Source organism: Octodon degus, unplaced genomic scaffold, assembly GCF_000260255.1.
Source record: "Octodon degus isolate 3935 unplaced genomic scaffold, OctDeg1.0 scaffold00071, whole genome shotgun sequence".
Classification (NCBI taxonomy): domain Eukaryota; kingdom Metazoa; phylum Chordata; class Mammalia; order Rodentia; family Octodontidae; genus Octodon; species Octodon degus.
The window spans coordinates 8,309,323-8,327,250 of record NW_004524647.1 but is presented as its reverse complement, the minus strand read 5'-3'; the positions used below and the strand labels follow the sequence as shown (position 1 = coordinate 8,327,250).

The window sequence follows — 17,928 nt, the reverse complement described above, 5'->3', positions numbered from 1 at the left end:
TTTTTTTTTTTTTTTTTTTGAGGAACCGGGGATTGGACTAAGGCCTTGCCCTTGCCAGGGAAGCACTTATTCCACTGGGCCCTGTGTTCAATCTGTGTAACACTTTTTAAACTGGTGAACTTTCCGTATTAAACTATTAATTTTTGTTGTCTGTATTAGAGCTTCTTTGTGCTGAAGAGCAGAAATATTAATTTATCTGTTGACCTAATGATCAGAAGTAACATTTCTCGGCAGGGGAGATAGTTTAGTGGTATAAGCTCCTGCCTGGTAAGCACGAGGTCCTGAGTTTGATCCCCAGTACCAAAAAAAAAAAGTAACATTTCTCAGAGCCCAAGTGCTAGAATGTCTTTTTTCCCTTGGTCCTGGGGAGTAAAACTGGGCCTCATGGCTTGCTAAGTGCATGCTGTACCACTGAAATAAAGGCCTAGCCCCACAGTGGCTTTTCTCTTAGATAAATCTTAAGTAAATTCTCAGAAATACAAATTACATTATGTTCTTTCTTTTGACGGGAACTGGGGATTGAACTCAGGTCCTTGGGCTTTCCAGTCACATGCTTATTCAACTGAGCTATCTCCCCGGCCTACATTATGTTCTTTCTTCTTTTTTTTAATGTATTTGGTTTTTACAAAGTCTCGCTACACAGCTCAGACTCACAGAGATCCTCCTGTTTTCAGCCACCCCAGTGTTGGGATTACAGGCTTGTGCCACCGCATTGGACTCTGTGGCTGGCTTACCCCACCCTGAGAGGCAGGGCTGGCACAGCATGGGGATCGAACCAAGGTCCCTGCACTTAAGTAAGCTTGCCTAAGCAGGTGCTTTAATCCACTGAGCTATCTTGCCTGCCCCCAAGTTACATTATGTTCTTAGTATACATGATTATTCTTAAGGGTGCACATTCTTCTAGCAGTTTTATAGTGATATAAGGAGCTGTTCCATGACCAAGTCATGGGAATTCTAATATTACATCATTTTTCTTTTTTTTTTTTTTTGGCAGAACCGGGGATTGAACTCATACCCGTACGCTTGCCAGGGAAGCACTTATTCTACTGAGCTATCTCCCTGGCCCAAAACCTGTTTTGTTTTGGTTTTTTTGTTTTGTTTTGTTTTGTTTTGGTTTTGGTGGAACCGAGGATTGAACTCAGGCCCTTGTGCTTGCCAGGGAAGTGCTTATTCCACTGAGCCATCTCCCTGGCCCCTTAATATTACCTCATTAATGTGTATGTTTAAGGGCAAACATAAGTATATATTTTTAAATGTAACAGAATTCTGCCTAGGCAAAAGGGAAACGGGAACTCATATTTCAAAGATACCCAGTAAAGGACAGGCCAAAAGGATCACAAGTTCAGGCCTAACCTAGGCAATTTAGCAAGACCCAGGCTCAAATAAAAGATGAGGCATGGTGGCTCATACCTGTATCCCTAACACTCTAGGAGTTGAAACAGGAGAATTACAAGTTTGAGCTACCTAGTAGACCTTGTCTTGAAAATAAGAAAGTTTGGGTGTGTTGGCCCATACCTGAGATCCTAGGAGGCCAAAGCAGGAAAGCTGCCATAGGTTGGAGGCCGACCTGAATTGCATAGTGAAACCCTGTCTCATAAATAAATGAATGAATGGGCCTGGGTTCAGTATAAATAAATAAAAAGGGCCATGGAAAGATAGGAGGCTTTCAGAGGAGTGGTCATTACTTTTATTTATTTTTTTTAACATTTATTTAGTGTGTGTGTGTGTGTGTGTGTGTGTGTGTCCAGCTCAGCCCACCAGGGGGCAGGGCTGGCTGGCATGTGGTGCTGGGGGATCGAACCGCCGTCCCTATGCTTTAGCCAAGCTTGTTCCAAGCAGGTGCTTTAGACCACTGAGCCATCTCTCCAGTCCCGGTCATTACTTTTAGCACTGATTAGCAAGTGTTAAGAGAACTCTAACTTTGGCAATTTCATTAGAACAATGAGAAGTAGGAGCTGAGGGTGTGTAAGAGCATGTGCTTAGAGTGCAGGAGGGACTTTGGGCACAGCAGAGCAAGATAGAGCATGGGAGGGAGAGAGATTGAGATTGAAATTGTGACAAACAATGTCCGTCCTTCCTTCTTTTTTTCTCTTTTCTTCTTTTTTTTAATACCAGGAATCAAACTCAAGACCTGCTTGCCAGGTAGGCACTCTGACGCTAAGCTATGTCACCAGCCCACCACTTTCATTTCTAAAGAACTGTAAAACTTGTGTGTTTGCAGATCAGGGAGCAGAAAAACATGAAGGGACTGGTCAGCCCTCCGGGATCACTGACCAGGAGAAGGAGCTGTCCACCAGCGCTGCCCAAGCCTTCACAGTAAGAAACGGTCTCTCTCAAGTTTACTCACATTAGGATTCTATAGTATGGGATTTTTTCACTTGAATTTTTAAATGTATAATTTTGGTCCTCTACTAATTCATGAGTTAAGGTTATAGAGAAGTAGATTTCATTTTAAAATAAAGCATTTTAGAGTTTAAATATGGTAAAAGAAATAAAAATAATTTTAGCCAGTCTCAAGTTTTTATGTTTTCATAAATGTTTTAACTCTTACACTGTTAGTTTCTAAGTCTTTTAAATTTAGATTTGTGGGTTAGTCTTTCCATTTCACTATTCTGTTCAATTCTTCGTCTTAAATGTACTATAAAGTGGAGCCCCAAAAGTTTGTCAGAATTTTAACTTTTCTGACATTAAATTATATGAAAAAAAGTTATATTTGATTACCAGGATATATACATGTAAGTGAAAGAATTTGATTCTTGCATATTCAAAGTATATTTACCAGAAATGAAAATAGCTAGTTTGTGCTATTTACACTCTGCTAGCAATATATGTACACATATACCAGTATATCTGTTATATCTACATATATGTTATATGTGTCGATGACAGTATTAGAAAGTAAATATCCACACTTTTAATTGATATGAATATTGCTTTATCTACTGACTTCAGTTAGTATATTTGGGGAACTATCTTTTTAAGAATTTTCAAAGTAAAGATAAGTGACGTTATTAGGAAATGATGTGTTGTTCTTAAAGCTGGCATGTAATTTTGTGTGTGCATGTGTGGTTTTTGTTTTTGTTTTTTTTAGTCTGGAAATTATGATGCCTGTCTTCAACACCTTGCCTGTCTACAAGATATAAACAAAGATGATTATAAAATAATTTTGAATACAGCAGTAGCTGAGTTTTTTAAAAGTAACCAAACAACAACAGATAATTTGAGACAAACACTTAACCAGCTGAAGAATCAGGTGATACACAAATGAATTTAACTATAAAACATTGTTATGTTAATTTGTGAAAGACAAATAGCTAAGGAAAGTAAATGTGATCTTGTTTGTTGGTGACACAATTTCTAATCTATCTGAACTGTTGATACTAATTTTGTTTGTATAAAAATCATTATTCCCAGAAATGAAAGGTATGTTGTATATATGTGTGTGGTTTTTTCCTATTGGGTTTTTCATTATCTTGAACAGAATAGACCATACCAGATTTGAATTAACTTTGGAGTTTTATACATTTGAATGGAAGTATATGAAGAATCTGAGCTGCTGAGATAGACCTTGTTTATGCGTATCTGGTAATATCTTGATTGTTGGTAATCCTGCCAAGTTTTAGCATTTTAGGCTGTGAGATAGTTAATTAAATAGAAGATAATGTACTTTATACCTAATTTGTGACTCAGATTGGTTATCATTTTACTGTGTTCAGAACAGCCATGTTTCTCACGTCACAGGGCTATATCTTTTATGTTGGAGAGGGCTAAGACAGATGGAACCCTTCAGATCACCTAGCACCTGAAATTGCCACTGTGTCACAGGACCAATAGAACCTGCATACAACATCTTAGAAGACCCACAAAGCAACTACTATAATTTTTCTCATGTTATATGTGGGAAATCTTGAAGAACAAATAGTATGTAAATTGTTCAGATACAAAGCTCAAGTAGCAAGAGTGACATAAACCCAGTTCTGTTTGGCTTTAGAGCTAGCACTTTTAGTTACTGCTTCATGCTGTAGGGGTTCCGGAGACCCTTCTGGGCCCTTGACCTATAGTCAAAATTACCTTATTACTGTACCTACTACCACCCTAGAACAAGGTAGAGTTAGAAATAAGTGATCTCAGGGGCCAGGGAGATGGCTCAGTGGAATAAGCACTTCCCTGGCAAGTGCAAGGGCCTGAGTTCAATCCCCAATTCCACTGGACAAAAAAAAAAAAAAAAAAGAAAGAAAGAAAAAAGAAAGAAAGAAATAAGTGATCTCAGCCAGCAAGATAGCTCAGCAGACTAAAGCACCTGCTTAGGCAAGCTTAGGTGGGGTGGGCTGAGCTGTCACAGAATCCAGGCATAGTGGTGTATACCTATAATCCCAGCATTGGGGAGGCTGAAAACAGGAGGATCGCTGAGTCCAAGCTGTGTAGTGAGACCCTGTAACAACCAAATACATTAAAAAAGGAAGGAAGGAAGGAGTTAGTGATGGAGTGATCCCTTCAGGTTCTTCATAATTCTTTATAGAACTAATTTTTAAACCCTTTAAAAATTCAACAAAATGGTAATAACCAACATTTATTGAATGCCTACTTGATAACCAAATTCTTTAAGTGTTTTTTTTTTTTTATCCTTTATCTCATGAAATTCTAACTTTCAACCCTTGACACAAGTATTTGCTAATTCAGGTTTATTTAGGCTTTTGGAGGTTTGGTTTGGTTACTTTTGTTTTTTAGTTTTGTTTTTGGGGTTGGTTTATTTGTTTTGAGCTTGTTTTTGCTTGTTGATGTAATGAGAATTGAGCCAAAGGCCTTCCCAATGAACTATGTCCTAGCCGTTTTAATTTTCAAAATTTGAGACGGGGTCTCAGTACATCACTGAGTTGCCCAAGCTGAGCTCAAGCTCACGACCCTTCTGCCTCAGCCACCATAGTTGTGGGGTTACAGGTGCATGTTACCATGCCTAGCTTGTGATTTCAGTTTTAAAAGTAGGGTTTAAGGGGGCTGGTGAGATGGCTCAGTGGTCTAAAGCACCTACTTAGAACAAGCTTAGCAAAGCACAGGGACCACGGTTCAATCCCCCAGCACTACATGCCAGCCAGCCCCTGCCCTCTGGTGGGCTGAGCTGGCCACACACACACACACACACACACACACACGCACACAAATAAAATTTTTTTAAAAAGTAGGATTTAAGAAGTCTAATGTTTTAAATTTATATCCTGATACAGGAAGGAGCAGGGTTTGACTTACCAGGCTGACCCTTGAGTCTGTTATACTCAGCCTTAAATTTGTACATCATATTTCATCATTTCTCCCATATTATTACCCTTGACTCTTAATTTTGGAATTGAAGGAAAGATGTTTGCTGATTATCTAGTCCATGTGGCTTATGACCCCACAGTTTCTTTTAGGACAAATTTGTTTAGCTTTTGATCAGAGGCTTCTGCAGATTTCCTGTTAAGGGGGTCTGAGAGGTAACTCAGTAGAATAAGCACTTGCCTGGCAAGTGCAAGGGCCTGAGTTCAATCCCTAGTTCCACAAAAAAAAAAAAAAATTCCAGTTAAGCCAAGAAAGTGCTTTTTTACATTCTTTCTCCAATATTTATTCTTACTAAAGTTGGCTCAGTTCCTTGAAATTTTGAGTTTCCTACAGTGTTTGTGTGTCTCTTGGCTCTTTTTTCTGTTCACCATCATGTCGTGGACATACCTGGCTGTTTTTTCTGTTTACCGTCATATTGTGGACATACCTTACCAAGCTATCCCCACTCTTTTTTTTTTTTTTTTTTAGTGGGAATCAAACTCAGGACCTTGCTCTTGCCAAGTGGGCGTTTGTGCCACTGAACTATATCCCTGGCCCAAAAGATATATAACTATATTCCTTGCTCTGTTTTGCTTTTTGTTTTTTTATTTGTTTTTTGTTTGTTCTGTTTTGTTTTATTTTTGTGCCAGTGATCAGACTCAGGACCTTGCTCTTGCCAGGCAGGTAGGTGCTTACACCACTGACCTATCTCCCCAGCCCTCCATTCTCAACACTGTTCTGGCTGGAGCAATTATTATTTTGACAATTATAGAAAATGTGGCAAAATGGGCTGGAGATATAGGTCAGTGGTAGAATGCTTACCTAGCATGCCTGAGCCTGTGGGTTTGATTCCCAGCAGCACAGAAAAGAAAATGTAAAATTATTCACAACGTAAGTTAATTCATTCTGAATCCAGAGTACCTTATCTAACCGCCTACCTCATCTTTTCTGGCTAAAAATCATTTTTTTATTATCTCTCCCTTATGTAACTACAAGAACAGAAGTCTTTCTTTGGAAATGGGATTTCTGTTTAAAGACACTTTCTTCTGCCTGGAAAGTTCAAGGTCCCGAGTTCAATCCCCGGTACCCCCCAAAAAATTAAAATGAAAATAAAGATACTTTTTTTTTTTGTATGAGGGATTGAGATCAGTGTGCTACATGTGTAGGTAAACACTGTATGGTGCAGCTATATCCCAGCCCATTTAATTTTTTATTTTGAGTCAAAATCAATAAACTGCCCATCATGGTCTCTAATTTATAATTCTCCTGTCTTGGCCTCCAGAGTAGCTGGAATTACAAGCTTGCATCACTACACCCAGCTAGATTTTTGTGTATGTGGTTAAGGTTGGCCTCGAACTTGAAGCAGTCCTTTTACCTCATCTGTTGCGATTACAGTTGTGTACTACCATGCCCCGCCACTATGGGTTTTAATGTTTAAATTGTATGTTTTTATAATTAGTAAATTAGGCACACTTTCTTGGGTAGAAGGGGTACTAGGGATTGAACCCAGGGCCTTTTACTGATCTACATTCTCAGCTCATTTTAATTTTGAGAGTTTTGCTGATTTTCCTAGACTGGGCTGGTACTTGTGATCCTCCTGCTGTCGCTTCCCATAGTACTGTGATTGCAGGCATGTGCCACCACACCTGGTTTGCATGACATTTTAATGGGAAAAGTCATTTTGAGTTTTGCCAACTCCACACATAGCCTTTTGTGACTCATGAGGCTAAAATGTAGGACTCCCACTCAGAAACAGTGTTGGAAAGCAAAACAGAGAAGAAACTCTTCACTGTGGCAGTGAAATGAAGTGCTTTGCTTTGTACTAGGTTCTTCCTAAAGTCCTGCCAAAGTGTTTTACTGAACAGAACTAACTATAGTCTGGAGAGAACAAGTAAATGGGAAAAAAAAAAAAAAAAAACTTCTGTATATAACGATAATTAAAATCTTTTTTTTGCGGAACCAGGGATTGAACTCAGGCCCTTGTGCTTGCCAGGGAAGCGCTTATTCTTCTAAGCCATCTCTCCAGCCCGATAATTAAAATCTTAATTGTGCTATTGAAAGTGATTCTGTGGGACCAGGGAGATGGCTCAGTAGAACAAGCACTTGCCTGGCAAGCACAAAGGCCTGAGTTCAATCCCTGGTTCCACCAAAAAAAAAAAAAAAAAAAAAGTGTTTTTAAATTCCAGTAAGAAATGTTAGCCTCTCCTGGAGTGATGGCACATGCCTGAAATCCCAGCTCTCAGCACCTGGGGGGTGAGGATAGGGAAAATCACTGTGAGTTTGAGACCAGCGTGAACTATGGAAAGAGACCCTCTTCAAAGAAAAAAGAGAAAGAAATACTGCCCTGGACTGGAAAAGTAGCCCAGTGGTAGAGCAGTTCCCTAGCATGCATTAGGCGTTGGGCTCAAACCCCAATGACTCAAAAGAAAAATGTTAGCAAGTGTCCCTGTTTATTCATATGAATTCTTTTACTTTTGCCCTTCATTACCTTACTGTTGTTAGAACACATTCTGTCCACTGATTGTTTTATAGGTCCACTCAGCTGTTGAAGAAATGGATGGATTAGATGATGTTGAAAACAGCATGTTATACTATAATCAAGCAGTCATTCTCTATCATCTGCGGCAGTATACAGAAGCAATAGCAGTTGGTGAAAAACTTTATCAGTTCATAGAACCTTTTGGTATGTTATTTGTTGTAAAGTCCAAAATTTCCTTATATGCTTGTACTGGGAAAATTCTCTGGTACTTTTTTCTTTTCTTTTTGAGATAGAGTTTTTGCTATGCAGTTCAGGCTGACTTTGAACTCATTTTGTAGCCCAGGCTGGCCAAAAACTCAGTGATCCTTCTGCCTCAGCCTCCCCAGTGCTGGCAATACAGGTACATCACCATGCACAGCTGTGGTACACTTACCTAAATAACCCAAACAGAAAACTACGTGTCAGTATTTAAAGGAAAAACAAAGCTATGAAAATAAAATAAAGGGGGCTGGAGAGATGGCTCAGTGGCCTAAAGCACCTACTTGAAACAAGCTTGGCAAAGCACAGGGACCGCGATTCAATCCTCCGCACCACATACCAACCAACCCCACCCCCTGGTGGGCAGAGCTGGCCACACACACACACAAAAAAAAGATTAAATAAATATTAAAAAAAATATATTATATTTAAAAAAAAAAAAAGAAAAAGAAAAGAAAATAAAGAGCTGGCTAGATAGCTCAGCAGAGTAAAGCGCCTGTAATCCCAGTAGTTAGGAGGCTGAAAACAGGAGGATCACTATGAGTCCAGTCTACATAGTGAGACAGTGTACACCCTGTACACCCTGTCCTAAATTCATAAAAGAGTAAGCAAAATTATGCCATCTTTTGTTCTTTCTTTTTTAATGTATTTGGTACAGGGTCTCACTCACTGTGCAGCTCAGATTTGTAGTGATCCTCCTGTTTTCAGCCTCCCCAGCTCAGGATTACAAGTGTGCATCACCATGCCTGGACTCGATGGCTGGCTCACCATGCCTAGGGGCAGGGCCGGCACAGCATGCAATGCTGGGGATTGAAACCCTGCACTTGCCTTAGCAGGCACTTAGTCCACTGAGCTATCTTGCCGTCCCTACACCATCTTTTTTCTTTTTTTTTTTTTCTTTTGGTGGAACCGGGGATTGAACTCAGGCCCTTGTACTTGTCAGGGAAGTGCTTATTCCACTGAGCCATCTCCCGGGCCCTGCACCATCTTTCTTAATGGTTAGAAGAGACAGAAGTTATGACATTTAGGTTAATCCAAGTTTTCTTTTAGCACCTCTTCCTATCTAATTTTTTGAAGATTACTGCTAGGAATAATGTTGGAAGAACTTACTGATTTTTCTTTCCTGCTTAAGTATTACCTTGGTGAGCTGGATTCTTTCTTAACTTCAAAATTCCAAAAGAATTTTGGAATGTTAGATGGCAGTATAGGACAATGATTTTCATCTGTTGCCTAACTGAAATTACAGTAGATAACTTTAGAGAAGATAGTCCAGAACGATGTGAGCTTCTTTATTATCTAACTTACTGTTGCTGATCTCAAGTAGAAATAGTGAGAGGCCAGCCTGATAGCTCAGCAGACTAAAGCACCTGCTTAGGCAGAGTGCAGCGGCTGGGGTTGATTCCCGGTGTGTTGTGCCGGCCCTGCCCCTGGGGTGCACTGAGATGGGATTGAGACTGGGCATGATGGCACGCACCTGTAATCCCAACACTTGGAAGGCTGAAAACAGAATCACTATGAGTCCGATCTATGTAGTGATCATACTACAGAAAGGAAAAAAAAAAAGTAGTAGTGAGAAAGGTAGGGGCAAATTTGAAAAGGAGCCAATGAAGCAGCAGAGGGAAAGCTGAAGCCATGAGGGGTTGGTGACAGGAACTGTTGGTATCTAGCCTCTAGGTAGTCCATTTATGATGGGCATTTTGTCTTCAACATGGTTCCTTTCTTTCAAAAATTAGTAGGAGGAGTGTCTGAGGAGATAGCTTGGTGGTCTAAGTACCCACCTCGCAAGTGCAAGCACCCAGGTTTGAACCCCAGCACTGCATGCCATGTACCAAATAAATAAATAGATTTTAAAAATTAATAGGAGGGCACAGCGAGATAGCTCAGTGGACTGAGTGCTCTCTTAGACAAGCACAGGGATGGCAATTCAATCCCAGTCATCACATGCTGTACCAGCCCTGCCCCCAGGGTGGGCTAAGCCATCCAGAGTCCAAGCATAGTGGCGCACACCTGTAATCCCAGCACTGGGAAACCTGAGAGCAGGAGGATTACCATGAGTCAGAGCTGTATAGGGAGACCCTGTAACAACCAAATACATTAAAATAATAATAATAGGGATTTCAAATCAGTGACTACCTGATTGCTGTGTGCCTACCACAGGACAAGTGGTGGGGCGTGGTGGCACTCCTGCGATTCTCTGGGAAGAGTTTAGGATCCTTTATTGCTGAGAGCTGATTCCAGTAAGCCATTTTGAGGCTCTTCTATTCTTTCCCTCATCCTTGAGGGCCTGATGGTTGAACAAACCAGGCAAGAAAGATGTTAGTAAGGCACTGCATAATTAGTAACTCCTTCCTTCTGTGTAGCTTGCAGTCAGAATTGTGTCCCACTTTTTTTTTCCCACTTGTTTTTTTATAAAGGTACTGTTGTTTATGCTTTTCGAATTTCCCAAACAGCTCATATGACCCTGTTTATTTGTACAGTGGCTGAACAGGATATAACAATCAATAGTATTCAAATTGGTTTGATTTTTCTTATCTTTTGAAGATTGTTATGGTTATTTTTCTAACTCTGACTAGTTTGCGTCTTTTAAAAGATTTTATCTTTATAAAAGTAGTTTTAAGAGGGGCCAGGGAGATAGTGCTGGATCCTGAGTTCAATCCCCAGTACCGCAAAAAAAAGTAGTTTTAGGTTCATAGCAAAATTGAAAGGTACAGAGATTCCCCCATGTGCTGCATCCCCAACAGTAATCTCCCTCATTTACAGTCTCTCCCGTTTTGATAAATGTATATCAATATGCTGGTTATCATAGGTGCATGGTGTTGCTATTTCATAATCACACGAAGGCCATACCTCACATCAGGGTTCACTCCTGGTGGGGTACATCCTGTGGGTTATGATATATGTCCTTTGTATTATTATACACTGAGTGTTTTCATTGCCCTAAAAATTCTTTATGTTCTATTTACTTGCTTTCTTCACATTTAACTTGCTTTCTTCACATTGTTTGTTTATTTTATCTTTGTAGTTTTGCCTTTTCCAGAACAAGTTGGAATCATACCTATTCTACTTTTTCATTAAACAGTATTTATTATGCACAAGGACCAGTGCAGGGATCTGGTGATATTGCAGAGAACAAAATAAATTCTTTACCTTCATTAAGCATATATTCTAATGGCAAAAAAAAAAAACAACACAATAATACTTTGTGAAATACTGTGAAAGCTAAAATTATTTGAGAGGCTAGAGATTGACTAGTATGATAAATAAGGCCTGGGATGTGTCACTATTTAAACAGAGATGTGGCTACCTGGCCATGATGGCACATACCTGTAATCACAGCTAGTATAAGACTAAGGCAGAAGGCTCAAAAGTTTGAGCCCAACCTGAACAATTTACTGAGACAGAGCTGGGATGTTGCTAAGTTCTCTCTGGGTTCAACCTCAAGTACTGTTACAGAAAAATGAAACTTAAAAAAAAAAAGAAAGAGAAAACTTTAAAAAGAAACAAAAATTAAAGAAAAAGAAAATGCAATTTGAATAAAGAAGGGAGAAAATCATATAATCCTTTAGGAGGAAATCATTTTCAGCTGAGGATTGTGGTTGATGGCAAGGACCTGAGGTGGGCAGCAGTGTTTGGCAAGAGCAGCAGCCAAGAAAGAGGCTGTCATGACTTAACTGGTAGGGAAAACTATAGGAGGCAAAGTTGGAAGCATTTAGGGGCAGAACTGGGGAAATACTGTAACCTAGGTAAGGACTGAATATCTTGTATGGTCAGAAGCTCTTGGCGAGTTCATTTTATTTGGTTGGTTGGTTGGTTGCTGTTTTGTTTTGTGTTTTTGGCAGAACTGAGGCTTGAACTCAGGCCCTTGTGCTTGTAAGGCAAGCACTTATTCTACTGAGCTGTCTCCCCAGCCCCAGGAGAGTTCATTTTAAATGGGTTCCATGGAATTTTCTGATCTTGATTATAATCCCTGCCTTTTAAAACTTTTCCTTTAAATTTCCTCTTGTCTTCTTTTTTGGAAGTGAAGTTTTATGTCACTCAAAGGTACTTTTACTTTCTGTTTGGGCTCTTCATCCTTTGAAGGCCTCCTTTGTATTTTCCTCTTGTTAGTTTTAGTTTTCTGATATACTTCAGTCCACACTTTGCCTTTTTTGCTTTACCTGGAAAGAAAATTTATTCCTTAAAGTCATAGACCTTTTCAGAGTTAGAAGAAACTTCAAGAGATTTCTGCCTTAAGGCAAATACAGGTTTGTGTTCTCCCATTTCTCAGGTCAGCTAACTGATTTCTAAAGAATTAAATGAATGTGAGTATGATTTGCCTGCCTGCAGTCCCTGCACTGAGGAGACTGAAGCAGGAAGATCACCATACCAGCCTAAGCTACATAATGAGTTGAAGGCCAGCCTGAACTACATTAACAAACCTTGTCTTAAAAACGTTAAATGTTGTATAAAGATCACACATTTAGTAAGTAGCAGATCATGTACTAAATCCAGGTTTCTCTCTGTATAAAGAAATATTCTTGGGGCTGGAGAGATGGCTCAGTGGTCTAGAGCACCTACTTAGAACAAGCTTGGCAAAGCATCAGGGACCATGGTTCGATCCCCCAGCACCACATGCCAGCCAGCCCCACCCCCTGGTGGGCTGAGCTGGCCACACACACACACCACACACTCTCTCTCTCTCTCTCTCTCTCTCTCTCTCTCTCTCTCTCAAAAATAAAAAAAAAAAATTTAAAAAAAAAAAAAAGAAATATTCTTGGGTTGGCAAGATAGCTCAGCAGACTAAGCGCCTGCTTAGGCAAGTGCAAGGATGCAAGATTGATCCTGGCACCACATGCCCACTGGCCCCGCCCCTGAGCATGCTGAGCTGGCCACCAAGACCAGGCCTGAGGATGCCGTCCTGTATTCCCAGAGCTGGGGAGGCTGAAAACACAAGAATCACTACAAGTCCAAGCCGCATAGTGAGACTCTGTATCAAATACATACAAAGTAAAAATAAATTAAAAGTAATATTCTTTATTATGAGTGCTGGTGTTAATATTTTACTAAAGAAGAGTCAGTCATTGAATCTCTGATAGAGACCTTGAGATGCTTCATCACATGATGTTGTTAGCATAGCACATTACTTTTATTTGTGGCTCTAGGTGATAAGCTTTCATTTGTGTAAAGATTTAGGTTTTGCTTTTTAGAGCTTTGTATGCTTTTGTGGCATAAAATCTGACATACATGCTTTACTTTGGGTGGTAATTATTTTTTTTCTCTTTGCCAGAAGAAAAATTTGCCCAGGCGGTGTGTTTTTTGCTTGTAGATGTGTACATCTTAACCTACCAAGCTGAGAAAGCTTTGCATCTTCTAGCTGTCCTAGAAAAAATGATTTCACAGGGTAACAATAACAAAAATGGAAAGAATGAGGTAAGTGTTCCGAGATAATAAAACTAAAATTTAAAAGTATGATTAATATTTGTGACCATGAAATCTTGATTTTATTGTAGTATAATTCACATAAACTATTACTTTTTTAGTTTGCCTTTGTCCAAACCTAGTAAGCTTCCATTTTCAATCTACTACACATGGTAGTGAATGCCTGTAAACCCAGCATTTAGGAGGTTGAGGCAGGAGGATCACCTGCCTGAAGATCACCTGAGTTCAAGACCAGACTAGACTGCCTAGCAAAACCCTGCCCTGTCTCAAAAAACATGTACAGCTTTGGAGGGGGGTTTTTTGGTGTGTGTGTGTACTCAGTTGTACATCCGTTTTCACTATGTAACTCCACAGCACTTGTATCACTTCAAAAAGAAATCCTGTATTTATTGTCAGTCACTCTCCATTCCTCTTCCCACCCCTGGCAGCTACTAATCTGTTTACCTCTGAGCAAATTTGCCCAGTACTGACCATTATATCAAAATGGAGTCCTCTAATGCGTGGCCTTTTGTTGTTGTCATTGTTGTTGTTGAGGTAGGAACTCACTGTATTTAGGCTGGCCTCAAGCTCATGGTAATCCTGCATCACCCTCTTAAGAGCTGGGATTACAGGGGCGCACCCCCATGCCTGGCAATACATGGCCTTTCATGACTGCCGTCTTTCACTTACTGTCCTGCTTTCAATATTCCTCAGCGTTGTGCCATGTACTCAGTCCTTTTTTCATGTACTTTATCCCTCTTATGGAGGAATACTGTTTAACTCATTGTATTGAATACACCACACTGTTTAAAAATTCTCCCTAGGGCTGGCCAAATAGCGGATTAAAGCTCCTGCTTAAGCAGACCCAAGGGCCAGGAGTTTGATCCTTAGGCCTGCCGTGGTGGTGCATGCCTATAATCCCAGCGTTTGGGAGGCTATAAACAGGCGGATCACTACAAGTCCAGTGTATGCTAAATACAAAAATAAATAAAAAGTGAAAATAAAAATTCTACCTATACTAAATACATTTTAAAAAAATAATTCATCAGTTTTTGGGGGTTTTTTTGCTATTAAAATGTTTCTTTTAATGGCCAACTTTGATGTACAGTCTTTTATGTGGGCATGTTTCCAGCCCTTTGGAGTATATATTTAGGAGTGGAATAACTAGATCTTTAATCCTTTTTTTTTTTTTTTTTTTTGCGGAACCGGGGGTTGAACTCAGGCCCTTGCGCTTGCCAGGCAAGCGCTTATTCTACTGAGCTATCTCTCTGGCCCCTGAGCTATCTGCCTGGCAAAGTGGCTGCATTGTTTTACATTCCCAACAGAAGAGTACAGGAATTTTTTCATACTGTTTTATAAAAAATTTTACCCATTTTACAGGTTTGGGACTTGGGGTATCTTGTTCTACTACTGACTTATATTTCCATAATGACTAAGGATATACACTGAGCATCTTATCATGTAAGAAATGTTTTTACAAGGGCCGGGGAGATGGCTCAGTAGAATAAGCACTTACTTGGCAAGCACAAGGGTCTGAGTTTGATCCCTGGTTCTGCCAAAAAAAAAATGTTTTTACAGAATGTGAAAGTTGTAGGACTAACAAGATAGTTCAGCAGACTAAAAAACCTGCTTAGGCAAGTGCAGGGACCATAGTTAGGTCCTGGTACCACATGCTGTGCCAGCCCCACCCCCAGGGTGGGCTGAGCTGGCCAAAGTCTGGGCATGGTGGCACACAACTGTAATCCCAGCTGTGGGGAGCCTGAAAGCAGGAGGATCACCACAAATCTGAGCTATATAATGAGACCCTGTAACAACCAAATACATTAAAAAAAAAAACCAAAACGGGGAGATGGCTCAGTGGAATAAGCGCTTCCCTGGCAAGCACAAGGGCCTGAGTTCAATCCCCGGTTCCACCAAAAAAAAAAAAAAAAAAAAAAAAAAAGTGGAAATTGTCATTAAGATAAACCCATAATCTAGCTAGGTGTGGTAGCATGCACCTGTAATCCAGTCTACTTGGGAGACTGAGATAGAAGATTTGCATGAGCCTGGGTAGCTTAGGACAGCCTGGGAAGTACAACAAGACCCCAGTTCTAAAAAAGAAAAAAGAGAGGGCTGGTGAGATGGCTCAGTGATCTAAAGCACCTACTTAGAACAAGCTAAGCTAAGCAAAGCACAGGGACTGCGGTTCAATCCCCCAGCACCACGTGCCAGCCAGCCCCGCCCCCTGGTGGGCTGAGCTGGCCACACACAAATAAATAAATAAATTTAAAAAAAAAAGAACCATAATCTGGATACACAGTGTTGTTTTCATTGGGAAAGTTTTATCGTTAAAGTTCTTCATACATTCATGAAGATTAACCATTCTGCTTTATTTTCTACTAAGAGACATGGTACATCTAAAGAACACATCTCTCTTTTTTTGGGGGGTACCAAAGATCAAACTCAAGACCTTGCACTTGCCAGGCAGGCACTTAATGCCACTGAGCTATCTACTTGCCCCTAAAGAACACATCTTGGATCTCATATTTTCTTTCTTTTGTGTTTCTGGTTGTATGGGAATTTTTTGTTTGTTTCTGCGCTTTTTGGTTTTTATTAATTGCCCTTTTGTTTTAGAGAAGAGATGTTTGCAAGAAAGATTGTTAGTACCTTTCTATGTAAAATTTTTTTTTGCAAACTGGGGATTGAACTCAGGACCTTGTGCTTGCCAGGCAAGTGCTTATTCTACTGAGCCATCTCCCTAGCCCCTATATAAATTCTTGATGTTAAAAATAAGTTAACATCTAACATATTTTACTTTTTCACCTTAGCAAATATGCATATAAAAGGGACTGAGTAATTTTAGTTAAGTAATCAACATTATTCTTACATGTTATATAGTAAACTAGTATTTATAATTCAACACTTGGAATATTTGCTAAAGTATAATTTAGTTCAGATGTTTGTATGCTGTCCTGGATACTAAAATGACAAAAATGGACACATTGAAGTTCTTATTTTCAGGATCTTGGATGGAAAGTTAGGTTATTAGCTTGTGGACATGGAGGAAGGAGGTTCAGAGGAGTTTGGCTATTTGATTTGGGCCTGGAATAGTCCCACAAATTAAAAAAAGAACACTAAAGTGGGATGACAGTGCTATTGAAGAAAACAACAAAAAGGTAGAAGCATTTGGAGTGCTGAAGACCTTTCTGGTAGTGAAATGAGCAGGACTTAAGTAATGGAAAGCAGAGATGCAGACTGCAACATGAGTTGGGGCCATAGCTTGAAGAATGTGGACTGCTTTGTAGGGAGTTGAGATTTGTTGATGTTTTTAGCAGGGAAAGTTTCTGTAGTTGTTTTTGGCACTGGGAATCCAACTCAGGACCTTGTGCTTGCAGATAGACACTGTTCTGGGTTTTAAAAACAGTCTGAGTCTGGCATGGTGGTGTAATCCCACTGTGTACTCAGGAGGCTGAAGCAAGAGGATGCAGAAAAGAGGGAGGGAGGGCCGGGGAGATGGCTCAGTGGAATAAGCGCTTCCCTGGCAAGCGCAAGGGTCTGAGTTCAATCCCCAGTTCTGCAAAAAAAGAAAAAGAAAAGAGGGAGGGAGGGATAGAAGCAGGATTATAGAATGCTGGGATTATAGGTATGTGTCATCACACCCAGAAGGATTGTGCATTTTAAAAATACTTAGGTACTCATATCTGCTCACCTGGAAATCAGTTATGGTAAATAATAGTAATAATTTTAATTTTGTTTCACCCTCCTACAGACTGGTAATAGCAATAAAGATGGAGCTAATAAAGCTGAAAGTGGAACTCTGATAGAAGCTGCAAAATCAAAGATACATCAGGTAGTGTAACCTTTGGAGGATGGTTATAGTTCATGTATATTTGTATTGTGTAAATAATGAAGTAGTGTGATCAGTCGTTGAAAACAGTATATAATTCAAGACATGTATATTTATTTGTCTTTGAGAGTCTTGTACTTTTTTTTTTTTTTTTTTTTTGCATTTGTGTATTTGGTAAAGGATCTCACTATGCAGCTTGGACTTGTGATGATCCTCCTGTTTTCAGTACTGGGATTATAGGTTTGTGCCACCATGCTTGGACTTGTTCACTGGCTCAGCATGCGGGGGGGGGAGGGGGTCCTGCGATTGAACCCTGGTCCCTGCACTTGCCAAAGCATGTACTTAGTCTGCTGAGCTATCTCACAGACCCTTGGGTATTATACTTTAGAAGTACATTTATTGTAATCCCAGTACTCGGGAGGCTGAGGCAGGTGGATCACTATGACTTTGAGGCCCTTTGGACTACATAGTGAGTTCAAGGCCAGCCTGGACTACAGTGTGACCCATCTCAACAAAAGAGAAGTACATTTATCTTTCTAAATATATTTTGATTTAGGATATTAGTGTAATATAATTTCTGATTATTCTACAAAAGTTAAGGGCCAGGGAGATGGCTCAGTGGAATAAGCATTTGTCTGGCAAGCGCAAGGGCCTGAGTTCAATCCCTGGTTCCACC

The 17,928-nt window shown here is 40.0% G+C and overlaps 1 protein-coding gene across 1 annotated transcript in view; it reads left to right on the top strand.

Annotated features, from left to right (window-relative positions):
- Cnot10 (CCR4-NOT transcription complex subunit 10) overlaps positions 1-17,928 on the top strand; it is an 87,313-nt gene that overhangs the window by 12,420 nt on the left and 56,965 nt on the right. Inside the window, exons 2-6 of the mRNA XM_004635307.2 lie at positions 2,222-2,316; positions 3,092-3,253; positions 7,825-7,975; positions 13,296-13,438; positions 17,175-17,255. Coding sequence (XP_004635364.1) covers positions 2,222-2,316; positions 3,092-3,253; positions 7,825-7,975; positions 13,296-13,438; positions 17,175-17,255 — 632 coding nt within the window. The remainder of the gene's footprint in view (positions 1-2,221; positions 2,317-3,091; positions 3,254-7,824; positions 7,976-13,295; positions 13,439-17,174; positions 17,256-17,928) is intronic.